Here is a 26,866-nt window from a genome sequence, read left to right on the forward strand (position 1 = left end):
CTTTGGGGGATACAGCCTGCAACCTTGCCCTGCTTGAGGATTTCATCTATCACTTCAGAGACTAAGTGAGAATGTAACATTTAGGATTGGGACGACCCTCCCTGCCTTGGTGTATCTGACACACTCTCCATCACAGTTGGCCAGATCCCCGAAAATTGTGCACAGTGACTTCTTATTGCCGCTTCACTTTTGTCTTGGTGCTTTTTGCATGAAGTCCTCAAAAACTCATATACCCGGTTCCCCAGATTGGATTTTTGTTGTTTTGATGTCCATTTACTCATTAAAGTTTTCTCTGTTTTCATGAATTGGTGGTGGGATTTTTATTTGTGTTACGTTTTGACTTTAACTGTATTGTTACTTCTAAATGTTTCAAACAATATCCTAACTTAAGCCTGTCTGCTCTGTGCCACAGCTACCGTTTAAATGATTGAAACTGCATTTTACCGTAACAAGTTTCTGGCTTCTTCCCTTATGGTGGACTCCAATAAACGTATGGTGAACAAAGCAAAAACCAAAGGAAATGATGGACGGAGTGGTGAACATTGCAAGTACTCACCCCCAGTCAACTGATCTGGGTTCAATCCATCACCGTTCTTTAGCCCACTCTGCCACCCCAGTTCAGACATGGCCATATGCAAATCAGTCTGACCCTGTGCCTCATGGGAACAGTCCAGCCCAAACTGCCAAGCCATGTCTTCCCTGGACCATATGGCCATGTCTGAACAGGGGTGGCAGAGTGGGCTAAAGAACGGTGATGGATTAAACCCAGATCAGTTGACTGGGGGGGGGGGGGGGGGGGTTAAGAGTGCTTGCAATGTTCAACACTCCGTCCATCATTTCCTTTGGTATTTGCTTTGTTCGCCATAAGTTGGCAGGGTATGCTCAGACGCGAGTCCCTTGCTCACTTTGCCACTGGATTCAAGCAAGCCTGGCTGAAGACGGCTGAAATGCTAGAAACCAGTCCTAGGAAGCTTGTTTCCGGTCCAGGGAAGACATGGCTTGGCAGTTCGGGCTGGACTGTTCCCATGAGGCACAGGGTCAGACTGATTTGCATATGACCATGTCTGAACTGGGGTGGCAGAGTGGGCTAAAGAACGGTGATGGATTAAACCCAGATCAGTTGACTGGGGGTGAGTGCTTGCAATGTTCAACACTCCGTCCATCATTTCCTTTGGTTTTTGCTTTGGACTCCAATAAACCCCATGAAATAATCCACTTTCCTATCATTATCAATGGAAGAAGTGGTTACTTCCATTGTAATGTTCTACAATATAACAACAGCCATATTCTGTGGATGTCCTGGTTATGCAATTAATTAGTTCGAACTCATAACTACAACAAAGGGATCACACATACTGTGTAATAGTGTTTGGAGCAACTGGAAAGTATAAAGTAAAGCTTGAATAAATGTTATGCCGACAACAGGGCCTGATACCATTCAATGACATGGTAGACGTGTGCTAGTCAGAAATGAAAAAAAAACTGCTTCTAAACTTCTGCTGTGTTACAGCTTTTTTCTTGGATAAGTTGTCTGCATGATTAGCTCCTACCCTTTTGTGCATCTGTCTTCTCCCACAAGAAGGAACTAAAGGAGGTTTAGAATGAACAACCGCATCACTGTGTTTTTAAACTCTCTGCATTATTTCCCTGCAATCTGAAAGAAATGCTGTGAAATAGGAAACTGCACCTAGGAATGCAACATGGCCTGGTTGCAGAACTATGATGCTTATTACATGCTCAGTTGGCTAGCCTATATGTCTCAACATTTAAAATTGTTCCTAAGCAAGAGAGAAATGTTAGGGAATTGCTACCTGTTTGCTGCTTTAATGTGTTTAGGCGGCCGCCAGCATATTCAAAGATTCAAATTCCCTTTCTGCCAGGATAGCCACTAAAGGTGTGACTGAAATAAATGACGAAGCTATCTACACAGATACAGAACCCGTCCATCTTTTTCACATCTTCAGTTGTCACTGGGGGGTGGTAAGAAAACCATACTTTCTGCTGGCTTTCTTGTGTAGGTTGAGAAACATATTGGTAACTAATACCCATATGGAAGAAGTCCGCTACCAAATGTTTGCATGGGGTAAGTAGCAATCCCAGAAGATGCAAGCCATTACTGCCAGCCTTTCTTAGCAAGACCAACACACAGGGTGAAAATCAAGAACAATAAAGAACCTCATAATGTTGAAGGTATGAAATAAGCTCACATGAGAAAATGTGATAATTGTGAAGCAAATTATAGGTTGAGTAATGTCCAAAAGGGAAATGCTTTTCTGTCTAATAAAGAATGTGAAAAGCTGCTCTATTAGTTCTACAATAAAATATTTGAAAACTACAAACCTATTTTAGTGCCTTACATTTCTTTCAGCCAACGGTCAGTTTAATGAATGGTTTGCTTTGTCCATTGTTAGGTGCAATATTTTTTAAGCATTTCTTGTTCCTCTCGCATGTGGGTACAGTTCTTGAGGGTGAACAAGAAAATGAATTTTTGAATGCCACATTTTACAGCTAAAAATTAAACTGCAGAGAGGCACTAGATCAGGGGCTGTAAAGAAAGCCTCAGCAGTGTTTTAAAAAATATTTTAGACCACTGAATATTTGGATAACTAAAAGATACTTACCGATTCATTTTGTCAAATACATTGGTGTATGATACTAATCTGGGCAAGGGCCCAATGCCACATAGCCCCAGTAGCATACCATGCTAAAGTAAAGGCTGCCAGGTTGAAGCCACAGAAATCCTACTTCCTTCATATGGTGTAAGATGCGTACTCAGAGCAACTGTACTTCATCTTTTGGGCTCTGGGTTCGGAGTGAGAAATATAACAAATTCCTCTGGTAGTAGACCGGTTCTGGATTAGACTGTGGGTGAATACTTCTGCCTGCCAACATGTGCTTCAGTACTTCTTGGCCCATCCAACTCCCAGGGGCAGCTCATATATCAGCAACATTACCAGAAAGAAGCATGCACACTATTTTAGCAGACCCCAGCTAAATAACTAAGGCAGCAATCAAACTTGTGAAATTAAAAATTTGGAAGAATGAAAAAAAATGATGAATTGCTGACCTAAATGTATTTCACAGATTGGCCTTGTGTTTAGCTTATCTTTGTTTTAATTTATTCCGGAAATGTATACTTCATTTAGCCAAATATTGCCTGTCCGATGTTCTACATTTGTTTAAGAATTGAATTCAGTACTTCAATGCCTTATCTGTGAGATATGACAACCCCCACAGCTGTGGATGTTATCAGGGAGAATTGAGGATGGTATACAGTTTCTTTATGTAGCTGCTGTACACAGATGAAAGAGTTGACTGCTCTTGCTAGAATATAACATTACCAATAAGAAGGACGCAGGCAGCCTTTGTAAGAACACTGACAATAGGAAGACACTGTTCAAAGTAGTCACTTATTTCACCTAGGAAACTGTATGCACTATTTATAGAGGTGCTATTTGGGACTTTCATATTATCGGGTAGATATCAAACAGAAGGTAAATATCAGCTGTTGTATGTGAGAGTGATTATTCTCCGCTACCTAATGCATTTGGCTTGGCTTTAAGTAATCAAAGAAATGAACTATAAACGAAAGGTCCTACTTGTGTGATTTAGAACTGCATATTTTCTATATTTGAAGCTGATAATTGCTCAGTTAAGGTTATAGTCATGGTCAATCATTGATATTTTTTAAGGAATGTTTTATCTGAAATAAGGTTTTAGTATTAGAACTTATTGTGTTCTACGAAGCATAACGCACAAGTCCAAATTGTTTATTATCTAAGTAAGACCTGGTTTAATACCAGAGGTATGAAATTTGCAGTAAACCTCAATCTTATCATGCCTTGTTTGAGTAGATGTTTGGAAAAGTCTGAAATGTAGACCTTTCAAAGCTAACAAATAGATTTTTTCCAAATACAATTGCTAAAGTAGTTGATGGAACTAATGGGTTGAATATAACCAATTTTACAAAACTGTGGCTTTCTTAATATACCTTTAGATGCAGTTACTGCTGGCCTTCAAAAACGTTCTATATTCTTCACCTACAGGCAAAATATCTAAAATCTGAGTTACACAAGATAGTGGAGTTTCTGTAAATAGTGTGTAGAACCCATAAGAAGGAGACCCTTTTGTGAAGTGTACCTCCAGATAATTGTTGGCTGGCACTTTACCCATGTTAACCTTTATTAAAGTGACTGCTCTCCTCTTTTAAATATGATTGAATTGGCATAAACCTAACTGGAATATTTAACTTTTGTATACGTTCTCCTAGTGTATGGTACAAATTACCTAGGGCCTGTAAGTAAAATGCCACTAGTGGACTGCAGCATCTATTATGCCATCCACTATAATGGCATTGTACACATAACTCGATATATACCTTTGTAGATTGAATGGAGCAGTTTTAAAACTGCAATTCTGTCTGTAAAAATAAACCGTTTTGACAGGTCTAAATCTTTCTTTTAAATATTGAAAAGTCACTCCTAAGTAGGCCTTACAAGCCAGTTTCATCTTATTTAAAAGTAGGACATGTAGAAGGTGTATGCTAAACATCATTAAAGTGTCTAGTACCTAAACACTATTTTTACTTTAGCACAGCTTGTTGTTAAAAAGAGATACACTTGGATGCACTATTACATTTAATAATGATATCTTTGGCTAGAAAAAAGTAAACCTATTAATTAAAAGCCCAATTCATGAGTGATGTCAGATTTTTAAAAAGTATTAAGGAAAAGGTACTGTTAGAAAGTTATGTTTTCCTTGCCTAAAGCCTCTGAAGGTTAATTTACATTAGCCCCCATATGCATCCCTCTGAGTGCTCAAGCTATGAATGAGATGTAAAAAAATGCTCCCAGAGCAGAGTGGAGAGGTGGCTTTTCCTCTGACGGATGATCGTTTGGGCACTTCCCAGGAACTTAATTAACTTTAAAGTGGCCTTCTCAGTCACAATCAGATGTCACGTGAACAGGCCCCGTACTTTGTTACCTCAGTCAGGCAGGCACCAATCCGCATGGGGAGGGAGTTGTCTGCAGAACTTGTTTGAAGTGACCCAGAGGAAGGGTTGTTCATTTTTCCTGGCCACCCCTCTCAGATAGGCACACAGCCTCTGCACAAGGGGAGAATAGTTTTACCAGCTTGGATTTAGGCAGAGATGGGCACCATGGGATTGTTTTCAGTAGGGCACACAGTAAGTGCTGTAAAAATGGGTATGATAACCCCAGGGAACTTTTATTCCATTGGTTAGGGAGTAGCCAGGAGTCAACCCCACTCGCAATCTGGTGCTAGACACAAATGGGGCATCCTCGAGACCCTCCTCAGACAACTATTGGACCTGAGGAAGATTAGAAGAGGACTGAACCTGCTGTCTGAAAACTGCAAAGAGACCTAAAGGACTGAACCTGCTTTCTGCTGTACCCAGGACAAAGTTGACTCCAAGGGCAATAAGACTGACCTCCTGTTCAAGCTACAGGAACACAACAAGCCACAAGAGGGCCTTTCCTGCAGTTGCTCGGCTGTCCATTTCAAACTGGATATTCCCTCAACCCTTCTTTGGCCTCTGCTGTAATCCTAAGCCCCAAGTGCTGTCCCGGATGTCCTGGGGCTCTTTACTTTATCTGGCTGGACTTCTCCTACCACCCTGAAAACCTGGGACTGACAAACTATTTGGCTTCAAAGACCTCCAGAGGACCGGGACAAACCTGCTAACCTGATCGGACCTGGGTGGAGGATGCCTCGTGGAGCTCTTTGCCTTCTGCCTTGCCCCTTTGGAAGAAATCAGACCTCCTACAAAGCGACTAAGTACGAATGGAGGAATCTTCATTGGTCGAGAGTGCCAAAAGTATATGGCCAACATAGGACCTTCCTTAGGCATGAAATTTGACTTTCTCCTATTCAGAGTTTTCCCTCTAAAAACAATTCGTTCACTGGGAACTTGTCTGACGGCTATCTGACCTCGTGCAGTCTTCTTTGGCTACAACCGGTTGCTTTGCCCCTCTGAAGATTTTGGACTTCCAGTTTTGAGACTAGATCCCAACCTAAACCGTGCGACTTAGTCAAACTTGGTTTTTGGATCTGACCTACGCTCCAGTGCGGTCTGTCTCAAATCACAATTAATTCCTGGTCTCCCATGACCAGCTCCGTTAACGGCAGTTGGCGCTAAATCATTCTGGCACTAAACTTTAATTAAAAACTTCAAAATGTTAAAAATTCTCATCTCTGGTTCCAATTATTGATTTTTTATTAAAATATATTCTTATTCCTTTATATTGGTTTGGGGGTTTTATGGTGTTGTGTTTTGCCTTTTATTACTCTTTTGGTATGGCATAAATACTTTACACAATGTTATAGCTACCAGGAGGTTCAGCTGTGGTTAATTTACCAACTTTAGTGGTTCACCCCAACAAGGATTACTGTTATTACTAAAGATGGACCATCACCCTGCCCCCTTAACTAACAACCACATTTCTTACGAGACCTACTCATAGTAAAGTTGCCAAAATAAACCTGGCCCAGACCTCCGTAGGAGCAATCCAATTTGAAAAGGTGCAAACAAGATTATTGTAATTTATGAAGTACGGAGCAAAGAAGGTTCCTAGGTGACCTGCCAAGGATGCTTGGTGTGCTTCAACTGTAATAAGATAATTACAGAAAGAACAGATTAGAGTTATTGAACCACAATGTATGGTTGTAAAATGTATGCTTTTTCTTGTTTACAGAAAATCTCTTGCCCCAAATCATTTCCTCTTTTGACAGTCTTTACCTATTTGATTTACACTTTAATGTGGAGTGCCAGGTGAATCTCTTTTGACATATTGGCACATTGGACTTGGTCCTGTATGGACTCACACCTTGGGTAGTAGGGTGTGGTATCACCATTGTAGCACCGTTTCTCTGACTTCTACATCGTACATATATAGTGTGTATGACATGCCCACTAAATTGTTCTTCTCAAATAAGAGGTGTGATTTCTTTTCTATTACTACCCTCTTCTTGTTTCACGTTTTCAAAATGCAACTGAAAACATGGCTATGTCACTATCTAATAGTTTGTTATCTCCCACTTCTGAGCTATTTTATCTCTAAGACACATTTCACGCACCCATGCGCAGTACATGTGCTTCAGTCATCCATTAATTTCTTCATTCCATACATGCAGCTGTCTGCAATCTTAGTAACAATCTGTCAAAAGAAGGGTTTGCATACACCCACCTGGACAACGCAACTGCTTTTTTCAATCATGTATGTTAATAGTCTAGGATCGGTTTTCTTTATCTGTAGTGTTTAACATATGAGAAATCAAGTTCACACTAACATAAGTCAATTTTGTGCTTTCCTTCTATTTTGGAGGAAACATCGTACTCCATTACATATTCACTGTTCTTGTTTCCTTGCTGTAATAAAGAATTGTAGGCTGTACATTGAGAAACCGAGAATTTCCAAGTCACTCTGAAAGCGATGTACCTAATCAAGGACAACCAAACTGTCTCAGTGGAAGTGAAACACTATGTAACCAATCATGTCACACTAATAGGCTCTGGTAATGCCCAAGCCTAATGCAGTAGAACAGCGAGAGAATCCTCAAATGTATTCTGTAGTAAAAGGTTTCTTCTTGCTATTGGCGCATATCCTGTGAACCATGTACTTGTGTAGTAAATGTATAAAATCCTTTGTCTAATGTCCTATAAAAGGAACTGCTTCATCTCTATTGTATGGCTCATCTTTTTCCTTTTTAAGAAGGTAAATCTATGCTGGACTTTCTATGGATCTTTATGTTTTGTTATTATATGATTATAGGCTAAATTGATTGATGGTCTAGCATTTCTGTACACTTTTAAATTTTAGTCCTTGTCTATCATTCTTAATGAGAAGGGTTACAGCCTTACATATGTAAAAGTAGAGACGGGTTGTTCGAGGAACATTAAAGTCTGTTTAGGGACTACACCACTCCCGGTCCAAGCCATTGGAGAGCATTGTGCAAGTAAATGAGATACAGCTTTGCGCTCTGACAATACATGATAGGAAATGTGTCAGATTTCTGGACTTGCTAGGGTAATCTGTGGTTGAAAAGGAGAATTCTTCATTAAACAGGAGAACCAGGTTCATTATCTCTGAAGCTGGGGTAGGACCAGTTGATTCAGGCCATTAGAAAAAGGTAGTGATGTTAGAATGGCTAAGCCTCGCACCAAAATATTCATTTTACCAATATGAGACAACTTCCTGACTGTTTTCAGGCTTCAACTCAATCTCTTGTCACACTCACCTGAGTCCTCACACTTATTCCCTTCATCAGCTGTCAGCCAGACGCCTAGAAATTAATCATGAGTCCTGATCAAGATTGACAGATACCAATTATTCTGGTCCTAGGGTAGTTTTCTTTTAATTACACATTTCTCAGTATTGCGAGAGTTGACAGAGGTTGTAAGACTTTGGAATCATCTGGGGTAAGATGTATTTTTGTTGTTGTTAAGAATCAGAATGGGATGAGGTGACCACTTTGCATTAATCTATGTAGATCTGTTTCATTTTAGACTGGGTGACTGACGGATTACTGGGCCAAGCGAGTAAAAATAGACACCACACCTTTGGTGACATGTATTGGGCATGGATTTAAGTGATAGGAGTGATCTCTCAGAGACGTGCTTGCTTTATGGAAGAAATACAAGCATAAATCACCATCTTTAGCTGGATTTCTACCAGACTAAGTTAATAAAAATGATAATACATAAAATAATAATACAAAAACACACACAGGCATTTAGAGGGGCTTTGGGGCCTCCCTTACAGTCATTCTATAGCTGGAGTGTCAATCACATTTTGGATCAATCCACAGAGAAACAAATATAAATGGGGTGAAGGGTCACTCCTCTTTAGCCAGTGGATGTTGCCTCTGTCATTTATGCTTTGGTCACCCCAATGGCATCCGGAAAGGACAGCTTTGAGAAGCAAAGCAGTCTGACTCCACAAACTACCCTGGGCACTGAACACCAGCCCTCCAGTTATGTGAATCACCAGGTGGTGGTGGTGAAACAGCAGCAACGCTGACCAACATGGAGAAGCTGAAGACTAACATCACCATAACATCACAATTACTACGATTGTGTTTAACAATAAACCCCTAATCCAAGATGGCCAGAATAGTCTTGCAAGTTCTCTTGCCAGGGTTTAGAAAGCTCTCAGGTTTGTGCTGGTATTCTGCCTATGTTGATATGGATGAATTATGCATAATGAGATACTTTTCAAATATATAAAGGCACTTAAATATTTAATGACAGTTAAGTCCTTAAGTAGTAGCTCCATTCCAAGTTGGCTGCTATACTCACTGCGTTTTAAACCAAGAAAACACAGTGCCTCTCTTTGAGTATGTTCGAATGGGCGAATACAATGTCAATAAATACCACGATATGTGCAGGCCCGACAAAGGCAATTCCAATAAATGCAATGTTAATGTGTGCCATAACTTGTGCCTGCATAACAATGTTAATACCGATAAAAGCAATGTCCATGTACGCCATATTCTATGCCGCACAACAGTGTCAAATCTGGCAGTAAGAATGCCAATGTATGCCATAATCCATGCATGCATAACAGTGTTGTTACCAGTAGAGACAATGTTGATGTACGCCATAATCTAGGCATGCATAACTATGTCAATACCAGTAAAGATGATGTTGAATTACGCTATAACAACTTACGCACGATGTTGAGAATGTTGGTAAAAAGAATTTCAATGACTGCCTGTTAGACCTGGCATCATTGGCATGAGTCTCTCCTCCATTTTTTTTCTGTTGCCTCCTCTGTTTACGATGTTTTTGCTGGATTATTGCTTTGGGCACTGTGCCACTGCTGATCAGTGCCACAGTGCAAGTGCTCCCTATGTTAAATTGTTACATTGATTGGTGTTACCATGATTGGCTTGGTTGACTTACTGTTCAGACCCTAGTCTAGTGCACTGCGTGTGCCAAGGGCGTGTAAGTTAACTGCTGCTGGTGGGCTTGCAGCACTGGTTGTGCCACCCACAGAAGCAGCGTGTAATATGTGTCTCAGGCCTGCCACCGCAGCGCCTGCGTGCAGTCCCTGACTGCCATGTCGACTTGGCAAGGAAACCTACTTGCCAGTCTCTAAACCTTCACTTTGCCACATTTCAGACACCTCTATGGTAGGCCCTAGGGCAGGGTGCATTGTTGGTAAAAGGTAGGTCATGCCCTGATGTGTGTGACATGACCTAATAGTGAATTACAGCCATTTTCGTTTTTCACTATTGAAGGGCTACCTGCCTCCAATAGGCCAGACTGGGCAGACTGATTATTAACTCCATTATAATCTATCTGACTCAGGGAGCATGGTAGCAAGTCGAGTTTAGTATCCCTGAACTCAGAATTTAATAACACACCCTTTAGGATGGATGGTTTTTAAATTCTATGTTTGAAAATAGCAATTTTAGAAAGTGGCTATTTTTTTGTCCAACTATCTACCGGTCTCTGCTGGTTTGGTGTGTGTGTCAGGGGCTGGGTGGCTCCAGAGGTCTGAATGAGTCAGTGTGGGGTGAATGGGGCGTTTACACATACAGTGAGGGAAGAGTAGCCTGCCCTGCCTGACACAATACTGGCTCCGCCTCCTGCTGGGCGACTGATAGCCCTGCTCCTGCCAGTGACAATACTGGCTCCGCCTCCTGCTGGGCGGCTGAGGACTCTGCCCTGCTCAGTGAATAGGCCAGGTGCCTCTGCCTGGCAACACCCCCAACAAACCTGAGCTGGTGGGAATCTCCCTGCTTGGACAAAGGGAACAAAGGGAAAAAGGGGTATAAGAGAAGGACCCCTGAACCAAGAACTTAGATCACTTCTGACAAGGAAACCTGTACCAAGGACAAGAAGCCTGCTGATCTAAGGGCTTGCCTCCCCTTTCTGCCAGAGTGCTGTTTTGCTGTGGAGGAACCTGAAAGCTGCTTCTTTATTTTTGCCAAGGAACAAGGAGAGAGGAACTTGGTGTGTACTCTCTGAACACTTGCTAGGAAATCTCCAAGGACTGGAAGAGTGCCAGTCTCCTGTTGAAGTCACAGGGCCAAAGGACTTCACCATCTACTGAATTGCTGAATTGCTGGAAAGTGTTGTTTCCAGTACACAAGGGAAAATCTGCAGTCTCGACGCCAGCAGCAACGCCAGTGAGCAGTGGGTATCGGCCCCGGCTCCAAGTGACCCCGTCTCGACGCCGGTATCAACGCCAGTGAGGAGTGAGTATCGGCTCCACCTCCAAGCGACCCCGTCCCGACGCCGCTGCTGATCGCATCGACTCGACGCCCTTCTCGACGCCGTGAGCGCTGCTCCGGCCCGACATCCCTCGACACCGCTGCGGATTGACCCGACTCCGAGGCACGATCGACGCCGACCTCGACGCCGACATCGACACCGTGGATCCTCGTTTTCGTCGTTTCTCAAGGTACTGTACTTGTGGGGTCTGTTGCGACTCCAGGCTCGACGTAGCGCTCCTCGCGGTCAACGCCGAACCTTGGGAATCTTGTAGACTCGACGTCGTGTGACTCCTGTGGGGGTTACATTGTTGCCAGAGAACTGTGCTCAGAAGAATACTGTGCTAAAGAACTATTTGCCAAGAAGAAACCTTATTTGAACTATTATTTTTCCTTCCAAAGAGTATTTATTAAGACTGTGGTATATTTTTGTCGTTATTTGGTCTTGTGCTAAGCCTTATATAAAAATACTATTTTTATAATAACTTCGGTGTCGTGTCCATCTGTAGTGTATTCACTTTATTACTGTATGTGGTCATAAATGCTTAACACACTGCCTCTGAGATAAGCCTGTCTGCTCTGCCAAGCTACCAAGGGGGTAGCAGGGGTTATCTGAGTGTGTAATCCCCTTTCCCTGACTAGAGTTGGTAGGTCCCTATTTGTCAGAAGTGTATACCTCTGCCAACTAGAGACCGCCGGTTCTAACACTGCCATATTATTTTCAGGAGTTCTAGTGAACTCGTATCATTGCATTCCCTCAGGGTGACTTCCCCCATCAACCCTGAGTCAGAGATGCATGGTCAGACAGCTCTGGAGACCCTAACCCATGCCTATCCCTGATCGACCCCACACATAGATAGTTGCACCACAAACAGGTCCAAGAAAAATGGCCCCAATAAAACACGTTTGGACAAAGGCACACATTCACCAAAAACTACCACAAAGCTAATTGACACATGCGGGTAGGATCAGGATACAACATCCACACCACACATAGTGATCACGTGCTCCCCACACTGGAAATCTGGACACATATACACTGGCCCACACTAGCTCTCCCTTAGGTCCACAGCCATCTGTGTCCTTATCAGATGCCCAAACTTGAGAATTCATGACTGACATGCTTTTTCAAGAATGCTGAATGGTTTTATTGTACCTCACAAGATCTAGAAATTGTCAGCTGAAACTTGTGCAAAGGAAAACTTTCATCAGACTCACTCTGTTGAGACTCTCCCGGCCACAGCGTTTAATTAAAGCAACTTGTTCCTGTTTTACTAAATGCCTCTTGTCTTTTCATTATTTAAGGTAAAATCATATCCAAGCAACAAGTACTTCATTTGAGTACGATAAGAAGTGAAAAACACGGCCACCATCAATGCGCTTACTCACCCAACTACTTGTGACGATATCGCTCAACTGGACCAATCTCCCCTCTACAATATGAGCCTGTGAGCGTCATCGATGACAGTAGTATTGCGTCATTCCGAAATAATGAGGTTGGTATGAAAATAATATCAGCAGGTCCCTGCTCCTTGGCCATTATTGGATGTGCTACAGCATCTGCAGTCAGCTCACCACCTTGCTTCCATTCCTATTATAGTGAGAGCTTTACATGCCTACATCCGGATCACATTACATGCCTAGTATGCCACCATCACACTTGGTAAACTAGAAGTGAAGAGGGAGTACTTTTTTTTCAATCTTGCTAGTAGTGTAGCATTTCATGTGTTAGTGCTGCGAACGTGTGCGCGCGTTTAGGTGTGTGCAGGAAAGTGTGCAAGTTAAGTGGCCTTTTATGCAGGTAGGTGTGCATGTGTGAGAGTGTTGTGGTCTTTTAGAAGTGTGTGGGAGTGTGCAGAGTGGCTTTGTGGTATGTGTGAACGGCAAATTATGCTGTGCTCGGTAAGGGTATGTAAGGAGTGTTATAGCCTATAAGATATATATGCGTACTGTGTTTTTTTAGGGGTGTATGTGGGTGTGGTTTGTTCTTTACAGCATTTGTTAGGAAGTGTTTGCTTTGACCTTTCCAGCGTGTGTTTTGAAGGAGAGAGGGAGTCAGAGAGGTTGAGTTTTTCTTGCTCTTGCTTTGGATATAGGGTGTGTGTGTGTGTGTGAGAGAGAGACAGAGTGTGTGAGAGAGAGTGTGTGAGAGAGAGTGAGAGAGAGAGAGTGAGAGTGAGAGAGTGATAGAGAGAGAGAGAGAGAGAGAGAGAGAGAGAGAGAGAGAGAGAGAAGAGAGAGAAAGTTCTGTGGTCAGGTAGGTAGAGGGTGTGCTTGTGTCCACGCTTGGTATTGTAAGTAGGTAGGTGTATGTATGGTGACCTTTTTAGGGAGTGAGTGTATGCTGTGGATTTGAAAGTACGTTTGTGTGCAGTAGCCTGGTAGGAAGGTATGCGTGTGCATGTGTGAAAGACCAAGAGTGTATGTGTGTATGTGTGTCTGAGTGTAATGTGGTCTGGTGGGTAGAGGATTGTTTGTGTGAGTCTGTGTCCCTTTGCTGTCTATAGAGTAACAATTGAGCTAGGTTTAAAAAACAAACAAATTAAGGGGAGGCCACTGACGGTCCCCCTAATTATAACCACTACGCTCATAACTCAAACAGCTGAAATATGTACAGCAAACCCCAACAAGCAATTACAATGCAATGGTCTCAGCATTGTTAAGGTTAGAGCTCTTGGCATTGCTCATGATATTATTTTTGTTTATGTTTTTTTTAAAAAAACATTTAAAGAAGCAGCATTGTTATTTACAATGTCAATAGCTTAATCTCTCTCAAATGCGAAACCTATTGCATTTATTTCCGCGTAGTCATAATTACCGTGTTGTGTGGCAGTTTAATTACACGGTGGCTCCCAGTGAAATTCAACATATTCCCTGAAAGGGGCACGGCGCTGGTGTCTGCGTTGTAGCTCCAGAAATAACACTGACAACTGAGAGACAGACCAGCGAGCAGGTTATAAATAGATGCGTACCATGGCACACAATGGCTTGCATTCTGCAGTACCAGCTGCAGCGCCAAGTCTGATCTGACACATTGAACAGACCTCTCGCGCCCTTCAAAAAGATCTTTCACAGCACAGTAGTCCACAAATATTATCCTTACATGGCCATGGCGTTTCATCGAGGTAGGCAGTGCGCCACAGGGCCCGCGCCCGGCACCACATACAGGACATTTGGCCAGTAGCCCATCTGGACACTGGAGCTCACATGAGAAGGAGGCATGGAGGAGGGGTGGGACCCTTTAGCATAACCAGTGAGGGCTCCACCCCATCCCTCTCCCCCGGGAGGGCCGCGAGCACTCCTCACCGCTGACGAGCTGCTGAAACATTATCGATTTCACCGGAGGGGATGTGGTTTGTCGGCTGCGCTGCCAACATTGGTGCAGGAAACCAGGGTTCGAGCCTCGAGGTCGCGTCCACATCCAGTGATTCTGGGCAAATCACTTAATCCCCGTGCCTGCATGTGTAATGTAAATACGGTGCTATGTAAAGCGCTCCAATACCTTCGAGTTCACGCTATATAAAAGATGCAAAAAAAAACCCCCCCCAAAAAACCGATCCCATTCTCTTACTCGGTTTGGCAATTAGTCAGCCTGCTTCCTCTCTGCCCCCCACATCCACCTCCCCACTTGCACCAGTGCCTGACAGAAAATCCATGGCCGCTAATGTGCGCAAGGCCTCGTAAACTATGAAATGTATTTCCGGGTGGCCCCTTCTCTCTTCTTAATTGATAGACACACATGGCGAGTTCTTCCTCTCCTTCGGTTGTTCGTTCTTCTGTTCAGGTGCGGCGAGGGAGGGTCGGTCGTGCTTGCATGTTTAATCGGTGGATCGCAAGGGTCTGAAAAGGGTCTCTGAAAGACAATGGGAGACGGGCAAGACAGTGGTCGTTAGAAGGGGCTGGGGGAGGAACAGTGAGAGGGGCTGGGGGCGGAGCAGTGAGAGGGCCTCGAACAGGTCGACAGTTGGGACAGGCGCTTTTACAGAATTTTGAAGAGGGCTTTCAGGATTCTAATAAAGGTCTGGGAGGTGGATGTTGGGGGTATAAGTGTTTTGTGAGAGGATGGGAGTAGAGCCGGTGCGAGCATGTACTCATCTATGATTAGTGTGACAGGCGCAGAGGCACCAAGGACCAGTAATCTGAGATGTCAACTGCACCTCAGATACCTCTGTGTTTCTCTGGGAGCCATGGCGCCCTTTTTCATGCACACATCAGGGCCCAGAACATCTTTGCAACCCCACTAGTGGGGGGAGGCAAGAAGAGCGTAAGAGGGGCCAGAAAAATTGTTTTCTTAGAGGGGGAAAAACGCACATAAAACCTAAAATAACAACACGCACATATGCTACAATAACAAGCACTGGCCGCAAGTAAAAAAAAAAACAAGCTGCGAGATGCGCTCATTGGTGGGGTAGGGGGAGGGGCATTGAAGTGAGCCGCGCACGCTTGCCATATTTGGTAGCGTGGTAATGTGAGCTGCATATTTCTTGCAATGTTTTAAGTATCAAAGTGAGCATTTTGCAAAGTTTTTATGTTAGAATAAAATATACAGGTGACGTAATTACAGCCCACGGCCACAGAGTGTGCGAGTCTGTTCAAAATCACCAACTTTGCTCAGGAGGTGGGAAGGGTATCTCAGATACATATTCTTTCAGCTCCGCAGAGAGTGAACTCAAGAGGCAGAATCGATCGTGTTTGTTTGAAGGTATGACGTGTTGGTATCGTGAAATGATCTTCAGGTATTTTCACACAGGCCACAGCACTCGTGACTGGGGTCATGTCATATTAACTTAGCACATCGCGCGCCAAACACTTCATTAAGTTAGATCTACAATGACGTATTTTTTATGTGAACTCGAAGCCAGAACTCCAAATATTTTGTCTGACATACTAATATAAACAAGCATTGGCCGCGCGCGCCTCATGCTCAAAGTAAAGGTGCCAGCGGGACTCCGGGCTGCCATGTAGCGGACCAGCACGGAGGCGAACAGCGGCATGGCGGACACCGACCCCAGGACCCCGCAGGAGCAGCACGGAGGCAAACAGCAGCATGGCTGTAACCGACCCCAGGACCCCGCAGGAGCTCGCCGACTTGGTAACCATGTTTCTCTGAGGTCAAGCAGAAATGCCTCAGAGAAACGCAGCAAATTTTCGGATTGGGTGGCGTGTTTTTCTTTCTCTCCTCTTCCCATTGGCTGGAATGTTTACATTCCAGAGGAGAGAAAGAAAGTAAAAATCACGCCCCCGAATCCGAAAAAGACGAGGCTTAAACGGACCGACGCCCCTCTCCTCCAATGGCTGGCCTCCGTTTAGGAAGCCAGCCAATGGAGAAGAGGGGCGGGTTCAAGCCCCGTACTAAAAAACATTAAATCGAGCGAGCGAGACTGCGCAAGTGCAGCCTTTGCTAGCCGAGACCTAAAAAGCATACGGTTCTACTTTCATGTTAAGTGATATATAGTGTAGTACAGTGCATTTTTTTTTTACATATTTATCTATTTTTTAAGTATTGTAGTACTTCATAGGTAGTACCGTCGGACTCAGTAACTGTTAAAAAAGAAAACATACATAGACACATACAATTAATTTTACCAACCCATTACTACTTTAATACAGTGGTAATAGGTATGGAAAAAAATAAAACCTACTACTTACATATATCTCAGGCCCTAACCAAGACTACAGACAAACTATGGTAAAAACAATATAGCTGCCTTTTACTTTTGTAAAGGCAGCAATTAGCCAATCATATACTTCCTTTTCTCCGCATGTACCGCAGAATACCATAAAGTTACCACAGTATACGGTGGCCCAATATATATAACTAAGGGCCAGATTTATCATTGTACTGTGTTGCTCTTGCGTCACACATAGTGTCTCCAGGGCAATGCATACTTAGGTCAGATTTACCCCACAATGCAAGGCCCTGGTTGCTTGGTGAATCTGGAGTAATGCAAGACCGTTCAAGTCCATGACTTGTATTACTCTGCCCAGGGTATGCATTCCATGGGTGGAGCATGGGTGTTCCCACACATTCACCCATGGATTTTGCTGCATTCCCAGACTTACTAAGACTGGTACACCTGGGAACATGTCAAAATGCTACAGCTTCCAAGGGGTAGGTGCCACAAGGAGAAATATATTTATTTCTCCTCGCTGTTTGGTCTTTCAAAGTGTGTTGCAGAAACCTTTAAGGATGGTCTTTATGCAGGAAGTTTCCCTTTCTGCACAAAAACAATTCTGCTTGAAATGCAGGCACCCGTGCAATAGAGGACAGGATCCTTGACGAATCCAAGTGTGGAATGTATTTGAAAGTTGATAACATTAGATTTACTAGGTAATTCCAAGCATTATGGATAAGAAAAGGTTTTATGACCAGTGAGGAATGAGAATTCACTTGACATATGTATCATTTTGATTTATTTATTAATGTTAAGATTTGTTTTTTAAAGATGAACTACGGTTACCAGAATGCTTTGCGGGAAAATTGAAATAATTGAAGGACAATATAGTGACAAAAGATTGTGGGCACTTTATCTGCTCAAGACTTGTAGTCAAAATGTGTCAAGCTGGCTTTAATGTTGGTGGTAAATAAATAACAGAAAGCCATAACCCTTTCCGCAGTGCCTACCAAGTCTGCTTGGATTTTGGTCACGGGTGTGGTTACCCTAAGAAAAGCAATCGCCAGGATTTTGCAGTGCGCTGTGGCTGCAATTCAACCACCTTTGAGTGAATATATATATATATATAAGGCACATCCATATTTTATTTCTTTAAAAGGTTGAGGATGTATTCAAAGTGCTCTACAGAAGGAAAGAAAGGTAATGAAACATGAGCAACATAGGGGGAAAAAAGGCAAAAAATGGTATCAGGAAGACTCTGATAACCCCAACTCTCAGCTTGAAATGCCATCGGAACAAGAGCTGATGGCATTAAGAAAAGGTAACTTTCTATTAGCGGGAAATTAAACAATTCAAATCTGCTAGCCTTAAGTGCATAGGATAGTCTGTGGGTATGCTTAATTCTATATATTTATTAAACAGTTACCTTTTGTACAAGGCAATGCTGCCCTCTTGCTGGTATGGTCAAGCTTATTAGATAAGATGTACAGAAATAACCTAATATATTAAATAATCTACTTAAAATTAACCAAGAAATTCCACTGATTCAATCACTTTTCCTGTCTTTAAATCTGTAAAGTGTTTTATTAGCTAATTAAGTAAACAGCATTAGCAATAATTGAACAGGTGTTAACTTACTGGTGCTGTGGGTACTGCCGATGCTCCAAACGGTGGTCTCATTCTGGGCTGAGAAAACATCATTGGTTGCTGCGGCATCATTGGTACATTTGTTCCAGCAGGGGACTAAATAAAGATATAACTATTAGTAGGCCACGCATCCTTTGAAAACTCATACATGAAAACTCATACATGATCTCTTGCACAGACTTCTACTTACCATTCCAAATCCTGCTCCAGGCTGAGACACAGGGCTGCCGCCTGCTACAGGTGTGGCACTACTCGCTGGAGGCCCAGTACCCTGCTAAAATGAGTAATGAAACACAATGTGTATCACCATCCAGACAAGTGTGGCAACATGTATCAAAATCATTTGCCAATTAGATGTATGCAATGAAAAGCTGCATTAAAATGTTAAACAGCAATTATAATTCAAACAGGTCTCTACAAGCATCCTTTAAATGACGTTGTCAATGCTTTGAAGTGATGTCAAAAATTTTAGGATGCAAATTAGACATTTTTACGTGTTATAATGAGGAGTTTGCATTCAATTAGCTATTATTGTTCGTGTATTGTTTATGTTTAACTGAGAAGTGACTCCACAGTTCCCTATTAACATAAGAGTGTTTAGATATCTCTTGACAGCCTGGCTGAAAGCAGACGCTGTGTTTCACTAATAAAGAGAGATCAACTTTATGCTGGATTTTATTACTTTGCAACAATTTGAGATGAGTTGTAGAGGTGTATCTCATCACAGCAGCACAGGAACGATACCATCTCTTTTTATGGACTCATCTTCAATTTCAATGCATCACTATGGTTGCCTGTGTATACTCTCAAGGAACATTTTGGTGAGAACAGTCGAACTACTACTACTACTGGAGACTCGCTTACCTTTAATTTTCACCTTTTAACATTTAGGGATCGCTCAAAAGTATGGCGTTACCAGCTCGAGCGCACTGTTTTAATTAGTAAGAGGAGCGTTTGGAAGCATGTCACCTGGAGCACGCTTGCGAGCATGGAGGCATTGGCTCAAGTGTACCTCATCCTGTGTGGTGCGTGTGGATGTGCATTTTCACTGGATGATTGCTCGAGTGCACAGAAGGACCAGCTCAAGTGTATTACGCACTCAATTGGTGGAAAACAAAGCCTATTTTATTGGATGTCAGGCGGCAGAGGAATACACTTCAATTGTATTGCAAAAGTGATCTTATCGTCGTGTTCACTGGACAATATTTCCTGCTTCTTGTTTTGAAAAAAACAAACAGAAAAAAAAGGATTGGCTGTAGTGGGGAATTAGTCAATTTGACATCATTTTACACTTTTTGGGCTGTTGATGTTCCAGCTCATTTTCTTTGGCTTTTTCTTTTTTTTTATATGCATGCCTGGACTCTTAGGGTAGTGTTTCCTTTATTTATTTTGGGGAATGAAATATGCATCATGCACTTTGAGCCTCCTATGCCATTTTTACAAAATATGGGAAACCCTCCCATTCCATTGACAAGTTGGAAGATTGAATTTGTGACTTATGTGAAGGCCATTGATGGGGAAAGGATGGGAGCAGAGAGAAATAAAAGCATTTTCCTCCATTGTGGAGGGTCTGAGGGTCAAGGTGTATTCAGAACTTTAGCACAAGTTGTACCGTTGGAAGGTAAAGGAGCTATTGATGCATATGAGGAGGCGTGTTTGAGGATGGATTATCGGTTTAAACCCAAAATGAGTAGGGCATTGAAGAGATTTACATTTTACACCCATGCACATATGGAAAGACAGTCTTTTGATGAGTTTCTCACTATAGTGAGGGTCCATTCTATGACATGCAATATTGGTCCCATGACGGATGAGATGATTAGGGATCAAATAACTTTATATGTCAATATTAAAAAGAAATACAGGAACAGTTGTGAGTCATGGGTTATCCCAAATTGTAGGATGCCATTGCCACTGCTAAGGCATTAAAGCAATAAGAAAAATAGAGGTCTTTGATAAATAATAAGAGTGTAAATGTCAACAAACTTGAAGAAGTGTGCAGTGTGAGTAAAACTGATGTGTGTAGTGGCAACAATGCTCAACATACTATTGGGACCTTAGCGATGGATGGTGTATGTTACAGATGCAATAGAAATAATCGTATTGCATCATATTGCACAGTGTCCTGGAATAGCAAGGAGTGTAAAATGTGTGGGTCATTTTGCCCATGTGTGTAAGGATGTAAAATAATGTTACGCTGCAGAGGGAAGGTTTCATGTATTACTATCAATGGGGATTCCAAGTGTGCGTGTGAAAAGTAGGAAGAAAATTCAAAATTACAGTATTGTGTTGTCTGTCAATGATTCCTGTGTTGGTGAGAAGAGTTTGCTAATCAGGAAATCTCCTAAATGTAAAGCTGTGATCTTGGGCATTGAATTAGAGTTGATGGTTAAATCTGGCTCACTCTGGACCATGATCACAAAGAAGTACTTTATGGAGAAGTTTGAAAATGTTTTGGATCTTTAGAAACTATGAAGTTCTGATATGATTGCTGAAAGTTTTGATATTGCCACTATTGATATCATTGGATTTGAATGGGTCAAAGTTTAATTTAAAAATAGAAGTGCTAATATAAATTTGTATGTGGATGAAAAAGGAGTCAATATATTCGGGTGGATGGACCAATAAAAGCTGGGAATAATTTTGAACCCCAGAATGACGTGGATAATTACTTTTCTCATAGAATTAAAATCAAGAAAGGTGCAGTGCCTGTTAAACTAAGCTAATGGGGATACCAAATAATATAAGACAAGAACTCAAGAATATATTGAATGAAATGGGGGATGAAGACATAATTGAGGAGATGAAGTCATCTGAATGGGTGTCTCCCATAGTTTTAGCATGCAAGGCCGATCACAAACTAAGAGTGTGCACAAATTTGGGAGCACGAAATGCTAATATTGTAGTAGATTTCCACCCCCTTACCTAATATCAATGAGGTGGTTTGTATTCCTGAAGGTGCTAAAATATTTTCCACATTAGATCTGCCCACCACCAGATTGAACTTACAGAAGACTCAAAACATTCAACTGCATTCCTTATGCAGCAGGGACTATATCAATTCAAATGGATGCCATTTGGATTAGCTTTTTTGGAATCAGTGTTCCCAAAGGCTATGTTCCATAACTTTGTGAAGAGTTTCCAAGATGATATTTTGATATTTTCAAAGATGAACAAGAATATTGGGAAAATATTAATGAAGTATAGAAGGCTGGAAAAAAAACATTGTTGACTCTCGAGCTCCAAATGCGAATTGTTCCGCTGTTCTGTGGATTATTTAGGCCATTCTTTGTCTGGTAATGGAGTTGTGCCCAAGATGTCTATAGTAGAGGATAACATCAATGCTCCTGTACTAGAAAATATAGAACTCCTCTCATTTACAGGGTTAAGTGAGTATTACAGAAATTAATTAGGTATTTTGCCACAAAAATTGAACTTTTTAGGGAATTGACAAGGAAACGTGGAATTTGTTTGGTCTCAAAAACAGCAACAGGCATTTCAGTGTGTGAAGAAACATATTGTGGTGGCACCTACGTTGAAGTATTACTGTTTAAACAAAAAATGTATCATTACTGTGGAGATATTATGTATGGAGTAGGTTGTGTGATCACAGAGCTGTGGTAAAGAGTGGAATGTAGCTTTTCCATCCAGGACCTTAAATGATACAGAGAGGAGGTATGCGGTGATTGAAAAAGAGTTGTTGGCTTGCATGTGTGCTTTTGAACATTTCAGAAATACATGTGGGGGAAGTCGGTTCACATTTAGGACAGATCACAAACCGCTGGTGAACATATGATCACCTGATAGGTGGTGGAACGCCACTGCACACATCGTGATTAACTTCAAGGCTATAAGAGAATTGTTTTCTGGAAAGTGCCACATGACATTGCTTATCAAGACTACCTTGCCGGTTGAAGGATATAAATGTAAATGTGACTGAACAAGTCATGATTGCTACTATAAAAGATGTAGTTGCTGGGATTTTTGAATCCATTACAAAAGAGAGTGAAACGAGGAATACGTTATCGCTATTGACTGATGCAAGGTTGGCCTTGGAAGGAGTTGATTTCGCCAGAGTTATTACTATTTTACAAGTTCTCAGGAGAATTGGACATGGAAGGTGAATTATTATTCACAGTGCTTAATTTGTAAAAAAAATAAGTGCCAGGGCCCTCGTCAGGAGGCCACTGTAGCTTTCACCACCCATTGCCCCGCCAACGCTGTCAATGACAGTACTAACATAACTACTAATGCTCACACTCTTACAAAGTGACAATTCAGACTATTGCAGGCCTCCAAAGCAATAAGAGTGGCTTTGGTGGCAGATATTAGTAATTTTTTTTGTATATTAAATTAATAAATAACTGTTGTCGTAAACGTCTCTGTAGAAGACAACAGTGCTACCTTGTTGCAGAATGTCATACATGCCAGTTTTGACAATCAAGCTCTTGTGCCGAGCACAGGAAACCACAGGTTCAAATTAAGCACTGATTATTCAAAGAAGGCAAGTGTGTTCCTCCAGTTGATATGCAAAAAGTGATTTTGTGTCTGGCTCATTTAGCGCATAATTGCATGTTGGCTATGAAGAGACCTATCTGAACATGTTTTTGGTGGCCAGGTATGAACAGGATGGCAGACAAGGTAGGAAGAGAGTGTGACCAGTGTGTTAATGGTGAGAAAACCCTAAAGGTTAACCTTGCAACTTGGAAACCTGTTGCATGATCTAGATTCCCATGGGAAAAAATAGTGTTTGACATTTCTAGTCCATTTTGTTCTTTACCTCAAGAAGCTAGGTTTGCTAGGGTGTCCAGAAGTAAAGTTTGTTGCGCAAATAACCACTCAAGTAGTAATTGAGGTTTTTTTTAGGAGACTTTTGCTAGAGAACTATGTCCTAATGTTTTAAATAAGGACAATGGAACTCAGCTTAAGTCAAGCGAAATTAAGAGTTTTCTCAAACAATGTGTATAATGCCATGTCACTAACTAGTTATATGAACCAAGCAGTAATGGATTAGTAGAGAAATGCAACCCTGTTTTAAAGGATTATGTGGTAGAAGCACGCAAATGTGAATGGCAATGGAGGACTGTGTTAAGGGAAAAATTGTGAATGTATCATATTACACCTCATACTTTTACGGAAGCTAAGCTGGTAAAGTTACTTAAAAGAAGAAATCCTATTTCAAAGTTGTGTCCATGGTGGTGTACGAGCCAGGGGGTAATTGCAGAAAAGTATGATATGGATCGTATGAGCAGGAGAGTGGAAGAGAAGTAGAGGAAGATTAAAGAATGGTATGATGTCAAATGGAATGCTAAAGAACCCATGTTTGTTGTGGGAGATTGGGTGAGAATTCTCAAACCTGGTGTACTTCACAAAGGTGAGCCAAAGTATTGCAAGTAGATGAAGGTCATTAAGGTGTTTACCAACAACGCAAGATAGTGAAGTGTGGAATGTTAAAAGGGTTGCTAAATGGAAAAATATGACAGATTTAGATAAAATGGATTGTGTGAAGTGTTGTGATTACAGTGACATATTTGTTCTAAAGGTTGACAAAATTGTACCAGAGTGGGAAGTAGTGAATGTTTCTGGTGATGAGGTCAGCAGAGTGGACACTGGAAATGAAGTGTAACAGACTGTTAGTAGAAAATAGGTTTTGGGGCTGCAAAAATAGGGTGAAGTAGCGAGTCATCAGAGTTATGGCTGTAGTGAGCATGCATTATTCGGGTGCCTTATAGGGTGAAGAACAGGTGTATGAACAAACATGCTCCAAGCAAGTATGGAGATTTTATTTGTAACTGTTTGGATATTACTTAGGAATGTTATTTTCTTTCCTTCTGTACTTTAAGGAGGAGGGTTTGTTATAATGAGTAAACATTCAATTAGCAATTGTGGTTTGTGTATTTTTAATGTTTAAATGAGGAACTGTCTCCACAGTTCCCTACTAGAATGTAGGAAGTTTAGATAAATTTCTCTTTTGACTGCCTGGCTGAAAGCAGATGCTGTACTGCACTAATACAGAGCAGTCAAGTTTATCCTAGATTTTAATACTTTGCAACTAGAGGAAACTTTTTTTTTGTTCCTAAATCCTACAACATGGTGTACCAAGATATTTTAGAGAAGTATATCAAAGAAAGATCCTGTACCAGAGAAACATGATTTGGGACGGAATAGAGTTTTACAGCATAGATAAAACAGGATGGCACTTTTGGTATCTAAACTTGATACATTAATTTTTCTACATTTGTTCTCTGCAAAATCCTAATATTCCAAGGGACTAATTCACAAACCTATGTAAATGACTAAGTCTGGATTGCAGATGAAATTCGTGCTTTTATGAGTGCAAAACCACGTTTCCAATTCTGAAAAAGTGGCCTTGATCTTTTAAAAGGATTTAGTTACTCTGAGGTTTCCATTAGATTAAATCTACTCTTGCAGGTTAAAGAGTGGATGTTTCAGGGTGGGAATACACTGTAGGTTTGTGCGCACCCAAAAACATTATTTTGAGGGCATTCAAATACCAATTTTAATCACTTACCACACTAAAAAAAGTTGTTGTTTACCTCATGTTAAGGGCAAAATGACATCCATTTCCAGCATTGAAAGTAAACACACTCCCAAAACTGATGGGATTATACAGGACAATGGACAAAATATTTTTCTCACGTGGAGGGTAAAGAGTTGGGCAATGAATTTGCACTTGCATTGTAGATGGTCGTGCAAATATTTACGCATATATTTTCACATGAGAAAATGGAAGTCACAAAATATTTTCAGAAGTACTCCTACAAGCCTTGGACTGTGCCTGGTTTTCTGGTGTAGCTCAGGGAAGCTTAGTCAGTTCTCAAAACTTGTACATCTGCACCATTAGTAAACTCTCACATGACTGACCTTTCAGAAGCTGGCACAGAGCCTTTAGTCTCAATAAAGTGTTTGCCCTAACTTTTGCTTCAGTATTTTGAAAAAGCTTCATTTTCAAGGATATTTTCTTTATGAGATTTGATATTACTAAAAACAATGTTTACATAGATTTTTGTGAATTAAAATACTATACCAGTGGCGCACTTGGCGGTGCACCAGAAGCCCATGTGGCAGGTGCTACCTTTGGTTGCCAGTTCACTCCTCCTGTTAACTTCTTTTCACCAGCATTCCACTGTAGATCTCCCCTAGTACAGAAAAAAAGAAATATAAAGAGGTCGAGGGCTTAGAACATTCTAGCCCTTAAAAATAAAATCAGAATGCATGATTCAAAAGTAATACAAAAATGTGCTTCACTGACCAGGGCTCTCCAATGGAACAGACAGGTAATATGCAATTCAATGAAATCGACTATTATGGGGGTTGCGTAATATATACAAAACATGCATCCATAGAGATGTGTTGCAGTTCCTGTTACATTGGACCAGAGGTTGTAATCTAAAATAGAACAATTGAGAACTTCATAGCATACTTACAGGATACATACTTTTAGGTTTATGAAATTGTACCCGGATACCATCCTTTGATGTCTGCATCATTGTACATCCTTTAGCCTTTTACATCATAACAGAGACATACTACCCCCATCTTGCAGCAATCAACTCCCTTTAATTCTCTGTCTTCTCTCATCCTTCCATTCCCTTTACTTTGTTTATCATGTCTGCTGTCTAGGTGGTCTTTCAAATCTCTCTATATTTCCTGATCAGTCACACTTTTCTTCATTGCTCGCTCCCAATTTCAGATATTTTTTGCCATCTGTCATCTACTATTTATGCCTTCTTATTTCCAAATACTTAAGCCAACATGTCCTATTTGTTTGTGATGGGGGAGGTCAGGATAAAGGAGTTATAGCTGGGCTCAAAGGGACACTTGGTGGTAAATCTAAGAAGGTGGTTGACTGCATCCATTAGCTTCTGTACACTGACTGCAGTCTGTGCTAAAGAGTCAATTGCTGGGAGCAGCATCACAAAACATCCGCTCAGTCGCTCCTTTCAGCAGATAAGTCTTTATAAGTTCTATTGAGAAAGAGCCTTCTTGAAGCGACTGATGGACACCTTCCAGATCATTACCTGCGGCTGACTACGCAATGAAATCCTAAATGCTAAACCCATTTCACCAAATTCAGAAGGATTTTGAATGGAAAAGCATTGAATATTGTGTGCACTTCAGGAAAATCCTAAAAACGCAGTAGAAGAACATTTTATTAATCAAAGTTGCCTCCAACAACAGTCCCAATGTTGTTCAGGAATCCAATGTGCCAAAAAGCTCTTGCAGCACACAAAAAGCATGAATGATAGCATAGCTCTCACTGGATTTCCAAATCCAAATAATGTTTGAAGGGGGCCAGAGCCAACCAGTGAATAAAGTGATGGCAACGTAGACTCTAAAAAAAG

General features: G+C 41.5%; 1 protein-coding gene across 5 annotated transcripts in view; it reads right to left on the bottom strand.

Moving 5' to 3' along the window:
* The window catches only part of SNAP91 (synaptosome associated protein 91), a 667,800-nt gene that overhangs the window by 22,335 nt on the left and 618,599 nt on the right, over positions 1 to 26,866 (bottom strand). For all 5 annotated transcript variants that reach the window (XM_085611031.1, XM_085611030.1, XM_085611029.1 and 2 more), the window contains 3 exons: positions 25,549 to 25,660; positions 18,691 to 18,774; positions 18,492 to 18,596 (listed from right to left, as the gene is read on the bottom strand). In XM_085611031.1, the coding sequence (XP_085467157.1) occupies positions 18,492 to 18,596; positions 18,691 to 18,774; positions 25,549 to 25,660 (301 nt within the window). The remainder of the gene's footprint in view (positions 1 to 18,491; positions 18,597 to 18,690; positions 18,775 to 25,548; positions 25,661 to 26,866) is intronic.

Source organism: Triturus cristatus, chromosome 6, assembly GCF_964204655.1.
Source record: "Triturus cristatus chromosome 6, aTriCri1.1, whole genome shotgun sequence".
NCBI lineage: Eukaryota > Metazoa > Chordata > Amphibia > Caudata > Salamandridae > Triturus > Triturus cristatus.